Here is a 7,231-nt window from a genome sequence, read left to right on the forward strand (position 1 = left end):
TTATTATTATTATTATTATTATTATTATTATCATTATTATTATTATTATTATTATTATTATTATTATTATTATTATTATTATTATTATTATTATTATTATTATTGTCGTCGTCAAAGTGACACCGGAGTACAAATATACAAAGCCTAATATACCCACCATGACTACTCGTCTGATAAGTGTACACCAAGCAGATACATCACAACCAAATGATAATCTTATATCAAGATAAACAGCACGTGACTTTGCAGGTGGGGCCTAGTTAGAATTTTCTTCGATTTGAGTAGCCCATCCTACTCAAAATGTTCCTGAATAAGGTTTGTTTTCAGGATGATGAACAAAACACCCACGTTTCCATAGATGAATTATTCAGACCCCAAAGAATTACTCCGAAAACATGGCTATGATGCTCCCCCACTACTGCTGCTCGTGATCAGAGATGCACATATCGTCAGCCACAAAGTAACAGGGCATACTCAACTAGTTAAGATCAAAAGACTGTGTTGCAAATCTGTGGTTTTGAGCAGCATATTTGCTGTAGGCAATCTTTTATACCAAGACAAAACAATGTATATGATGACACTTCCAATCAGTTCAAATCAAAAGCCATGAGAGCCAGTGCCTCGTACTGTATCAGTGCATTTATTACTACTACTACTACTACTACTACTACTACTACTACTACTACTATTATTATTATTATAGATGTATACAATATCGTGAGGTTGTTGATTGAAGATATTTTATCTACCGGGGGTTTGTACTGTTTGTCAAGTCACAACAAGGACCTCAGACAGACAGTACTTTACGCAATACGCGTGCAATTCTAAGTAATGTCGAATTTTGCAATACGTCTAGATTGTAGGGTCTAAGATTTTGAGATATTTTTTCAGATTGGGTGGTATTGCACCCAGTACTCCGATGAAAATAGGGATAACCTTTATGCTCGACCCTTGTAGCTGCCACATCTTAGCGATTTTAATTCTCCGGTCTCCATATTTATCAACTTTTTCTCTTTCTTTCATGATGATATGTTGATCTCCTGGCACTGCTACGTCGATTATTAGGCAGTCTTGCTTGTCCCTCCTAAAAGTTACTATATCTGGCCTTCGGTGCTCTAACCCTTTGTCTGTCTGGAAATCAAAGTCCCAGAGGATTTTTGTCTTCCCCTTTTCGTCCATTACCTTTTCCAGTGTATGTTGGTACCAAGTACCCGAAACCTCATATCCATACTTATAGCACAGTAGTCAGTAGAGGTCTTGGGCTCCTTTGTCGTGTCTGTGCTTGTACTCTTTCTGTGCAAGACTTTCACAAGCATTAACAATGTGAGGTACACTTTCGACCCTCATCCCAAACATTCCGCAGAGGTCAGGTGCACTTGAGTGGTGTAAATTCTTTTTCACTGAGTTGGTATTAAATGCCTGGTCCTGGGCCGCGATAATTAATCTTTCAGTATTCTTTTTCAGGTCACCCATCTGGGGCCACCTCCGTGATGCTCCTTGGTCTTTTAATTTGTTGATTTCACGGGGGAAATGACCATGTAATTCCATACAGAGCAGAGTTTCTTATCTCTCGCTGGTTGTTCTTGTTCGGAATTCACGATCATTCTCAAGTCCATTTTTGTTAACTTCTTCTGCACTAACAGCATATTGTAGCAAGTCTTCTTTGCAGTGTACCAAATATTTTGCCATGTTCCTTCTTTCACTGTTGATGCACACCCGTACTCTCATCAGCCCACGTCCACCCTTACCTCTCTTCATGTAGAGCCAGTGTACATTTGCTTTACGGCGGAGAGCACTATGCATTGTCATTGTCTTTCGGGTAGTGCATTCGAGTTGGTCAATCTCCGCTTGTGTTCACCTCAGGATGGATGCACTATAGCGGACTACAGCAACAGCCCTATGCTGATGGCAGTCACAATGTTCCTTGATTTGAATTTTGATTTCAAGAGAAGTTTAAGGCGTTTGAAATATGCAGTGATGACCTTGTCTTTCATTTCTCTGCGCAAGATATTGTCCAGCACCACGATCCCAAGGTACTTGTACCCACCATCATCCGGGTCTTCCATTCTCTCTCCGTTTGGCAATTCTATGCCCCTACAATTTACTCATTTACCACGCTTCAAAGTAAGTACTGCACATTTCGAGATACCGAATTCCACGCCTATATCGTTGCTGCACATCTGCACAGTCTCAACCAGCCTCTCAATTTCAGGCTCTGTTTTTGCGGACAGCTTTAAATCATCCGTGAAGGAAAGGTGGTTGAGACGAGGTACGTTCTTGCTCAGGTCAGTCATAGTGCACGTTGATTTCACGTAGGACTACAGAAAGTGGGATCATAGCTATAACAAATAACTGAGGTGAACAAGAGTGTCCTTGGAAGATACCTCTTTTGATTGTTACCTCGGCTAGGCATGCTGTTTTTAATCAGTACACAAACGATTAGTACATCTGCAGAAAACAGTGTTATAAGGGACAGTTAGGATACATAAGTGGGTTCTTGGCATCTAATTTTACTTGTTGTAGCCCGATGGTAGGATTTTTTATTTTCCAACAGTCTAATCTGTTGCGTGTATATGAAAATAATAATAATACTAATAATGATGATGATTTCTTTTATTGGCCACAAGGACCCAAGACATGGAGGACAATATCGAAGGACGGGTTGCAGCACACAGACACAAATGAGGTTGGGTTTAGATCGATCAAAATGAAATATTACTACATGAAGGGATGTAACACAGGACATAGAAGAGAAATTCGAGAAATAAATTATAGATAAATACGTAATAGAAAAAGATCATTAGAACTTCGGAAGCAACTGGGTATGTAACAGATTACCGAAAGTGGACTCATGAATCAAATAAGATCTAACGGAAACAAGGGACTTGATCAGATCCGCTTCAATTTTAGTAGGTGAACTGGTTGGAAAGAAAGAGAAGAAAGCAGACGGACAGAAGGAGCCATAAAGAGAGCGGAGAATTGAAGGCGATATTAAAACTTTGTGTTAAGATCTGAGCCGCATAGATGAATGGTCGAAAGAGCAATGGAAAAATGCTAAAAAAGGTGCAAGGACATATCTTGACGTGAAATACCAAATAGAAAAGAAAGGGTTCAAAAGTGTTATCGAAACCCTAAAACAATTTTTCCGGGCAGAAACACTAACGGTGCAACGTTACGCTGATGGCATATCGCAGTTCAAGCAAAACAAATTATTCTTAAATGACCAGAAGTAGTTTTTATGAGTTTAGGAAAAGATATAGAAAATAATATACTTCCTGAAGCAGAGGAAACCCGCCAGTTTTGGAATAACATCTGAGAGCAAGAAGTTTCTCACAAACACGGTACTGAGTGGATTCCTTCTGTGAGATCCGAACACCATCCTTCGGAGACTCTACGTCAAGATAATGTACACATAACAACGAAAGATGTAATTGCACAGGTACCAAAACTGTCAAACCGAAAAGCGGTAGGATCAGACTGAATTCAAGGCTACTCAAGACCAAAGCATATTGGCCCGGTACTACCAAACCAATGTGATGAAAAATGGAGTAGATCCGAAATGCCGATTCTGCAATGATGTGATTAAAACAGTGGACCACCTAAGCTCTGGATGTAAAGTTTTAGTACCAGAACAGTACAAATCAAAACATGACAGACTTGGCCAGTATCTACATTGGTTGATATGTCGGCATAATGAAATCAAAACTGCGTACAAGTGTATAATCACCACCCTGAAGTTGTAACCGAGGTAAAAAAAATGTAACGATTCTTGGGGACTTTCCTGTATATACAGACCGAACCATCACAGCTAATAAAGCGGATATTGTTGTAGAAGACGAAATCAACGATGTCTGTTTATTGATCGACATGAGTATTCCCTGTGATAATATCTCCGAAAAAGAATTTGCCAAGCTCAGAAAATATAAAGATTTGCTCACAGAAATTGAAAATATGGTATCTCAGGGCGGATACCTCCGAACAACTTTTCCAAAAATGTTGGTATCCAAACCTTGTTGCCACTCTGCTTTTAATAAGAAGGAAGTATTATTCTAGAGAGAGAGAGAATTTGGTCACATAAACATTATTTAATAATATGATATTAGGGATAAATATGAATAGCCTTCCATCCATAGATTATTCTTCCTTTTATTAAATTTTGTCTAAAAGCACGTTATTTCGGGGAGCTCTAGCATTTTCCCAAATAGACATACTGGGAGAGACATTGATTTAAACCAGGGATCCGTGAAACGCCCTCTACATCCAATGTATTTTGTGATAGTCGATAGTGCTGCAATATTTTAATACATATTACGAGGGGGTACGTCTTATCTATCCATATCAGTTATTGTATATGATAATAAAACTATTTTCTATTGAAAGCATCGAAGTAATTTATAGAAACAAATGTGTTTTCTTAAGAAATATAAAACTACAAGTCACTTAACATATAAATCTGAGACACACAATGCTCATAAAGAACACATGTGCACAGACGCGCACTATATTTACACATGCACAGTACAAACAGAAAGGTAGCCCCTTTGTAGTTGGTAGACATCTTAGAAATAACTAAATCGCTTTTAAACAAATAAACATCCTGCTGTCTTAGGAAAAAATGACGAGGTTAGGTAGGCAGAGATACATTACTGATTTAAGATAAGATGACATGACTACCGATGAAATGACTTTAAGAATTATTAATTCAGGACATGTGTAATATGATCCAAAAATGAACATTTATGTTGTCGATTGACCTATAAGAAATTGCAGCAGTCAAATTTCTCTAGTACCTCCGATACCATCTTCAATAAGAAAAAGACACACAACTGAGACGCCTTTCCTACAAGTGTGTTTATCAAGGGTTGAAGGAAAATTAATATTATGCACAGCACACATACTAGTATAAAAAGCTACTCACGAGCTTGTAGTAGGATGTAAATACTGTTTGCAGGAATGTCAATGAATGATGTTGCACCAGGTAGTTGCTTGATTTTACGCAGGATACATACGTTGTCGGAAACGCTGTAAATAATCATACCACATTCGGAATATATCATACAAAGAGCAAAGCACTCAATTTCTGATCGGATGTTTGACATCTTAGTCAACTTGTCAGCTTCTGGAATGGCAGTTACAGGTGGTGGAACACGAATTCCATAATATTCTCTGCAAGCTACGTTACGGCCCAAGCATACTAATAGCATTAAGAATGTAATTACGTGAAGATTTTCTTTTTGAATGTCGTGACTAACTGGGAAGTAATTCATATTTCTTTATTATATTGTGATAAATAGCACTTCACACGGTTTCCAAGTAAGGATATGATTATAACTTCTCGCACAGAATAAATTTCTTGTCTCCTTTATTTCGCATTGAATTATCTTCTCGTTTTTGTTTCTCGATTTCTATTTTTTAAAGTTGAACGAAATGTTTCCGCAAACAAATCGAAATGTGTGACACTCTGACTACTAACTACTTCTAAACGCTGTGCAATTCATATATATATATATATATATATATATATATATATATATATATGTATTATGTGTGTTTGTGTGTGTGTGTATGAGTGTGTGTGTGTATGAGTGTGTGTGTGAAAGTGTGTGTGTGTGTGTGCATGTGTGCGTGTGTGCGTGCGCGTGCGGGTCTGTGTATGTGGGTGCGTGTACGAGTGTGTACGTGACTATGCGGGCTTAGGCGTGTGTGTGTGTGTATACGTACCCACAAGTTTATACCTGCAGTGTAGAGTGGTTGTAACATATGGATTATCTTTCGCTTTTTAAACACAAATACATATAAAAACATTTATTTATACGCACGTATACATATATAGGATCAATTCGAGGAAGTTAGATCCACATTAAGCATTATATAATCCAAAATATTCCACTGGTTAATCACCATGATATAAGGAGAAAGTCAGAATGTCTCTGCGATATGTTAGGGATTTTTGCAGTAATAATTCTCATTATTATTGAAAAAAAGAAGAAACTGGAGAAAGATGGATGGATGAATAATTTAGTTATATGATATAAAGATGTAGAAATTTTTAAAAAACATAACAATACAAATAAATTATAAGTTGTAAAGCTCAAAATGAAAATGAGAGGTATGAAAAATATACATATATGTTTCAGTTTAACCTCTAGTTGATATGCAATTATAAGAATTTTGGTTATAAGCTCAGAAAGGTATCATATTTAACAGTATGGGGTAAAACTTCTTCAGGATTCATATGAGCTTATAGAATTAAGGTTAACATTTTTCTTTGAAGGATGCATAGAGAATATTAATAAGTTTAAGAATTTAGATCCTATATATAATCTACGTGTATCTAGCTGGTGAATATTAGATATTAGTAAAGATGCCATTTAGTACAAAATAATGTAAATAAAAAATCAAAACAAAAAACAAAAAATAAAAATAACCTAAAATGATAAGGGTAAAGAAAGAAGATGAGAATGATAAAAAAAAATCAATGATAAATAGAAATTAAAGAAAACATATATATGTAAAATATATATAGTATAAAATGTAAATAAAAAGAAAATATGTATAGTATAAAATGTAAATAAAAAGAAAATATGTATAGTATAAAATGTAAATAAAAAGAAAATATGTATAGTATAAAATGTAAATAAAATGAAAATATGTATAGTATAAAATGTAAATAAATAGAAAATATGTATAGTATAAAATGTAAATAAAAAGAAAATATGTATAGTATAAAATGTAAAAAAAAATATATTTAGTATAACATCTAAATAAAAATAAAAGTAATAATACTTAAGTATGCAAGGGAACAAATTATATTATTAAAGAAATGAAGGATAGGTTAGATGAAAAAGAATATTATTTATCGGTTGTGTATAAAAATAAATTATTTCTATTGGTTTGATAATAGATACAGTTCAGGAAAGTTATACACGAGTAACGATCTTATTAATGATGGTTGTGGTGGTGGCGGTGGTGGTGGAGGGCAAATACAAGCGCACAAATACAAACATACATACAAACATACATATATATGTATGTGTATGCATGTATGTATGCATATATATAGAAATTTGAAAAGACAACACGAAACCGGTTATTTCTCAAAATACAATGTTTATATACCAAAAAGATTTTCTAACATTTTTCTAACATTTTTCTAACATTTTTCTGACATAATTTAAACATATACTTTAACCAAGTAACACAAGCCTTCTGTAGTTTTTTCACTCTTATT

The 7,231-nt window shown here is 35.1% G+C and overlaps 1 protein-coding gene across 1 annotated transcript in view; it reads right to left on the reverse strand.

Moving 5' to 3' along the window:
- The window catches only part of LOC128248557 (uncharacterized), an 18,770-nt gene extending 13,503 nt beyond the window's left edge, over positions 1-5,267 (reverse strand). Inside the window, exon 1 of the mRNA XM_052970039.1 lies at positions 4,919-5,267. Coding sequence (XP_052825999.1) covers positions 4,919-5,267 — 349 coding nt within the window. The remainder of the gene's footprint in view (positions 1-4,918) is intronic.
- Positions 5,268-7,231: the final 1,964 nt, after the last annotated feature.

This window comes from Octopus bimaculoides, chromosome 1 (genome assembly GCF_001194135.2).
Source record: "Octopus bimaculoides isolate UCB-OBI-ISO-001 chromosome 1, ASM119413v2, whole genome shotgun sequence".
NCBI lineage: Eukaryota > Metazoa > Mollusca > Cephalopoda > Octopoda > Octopodidae > Octopus > Octopus bimaculoides.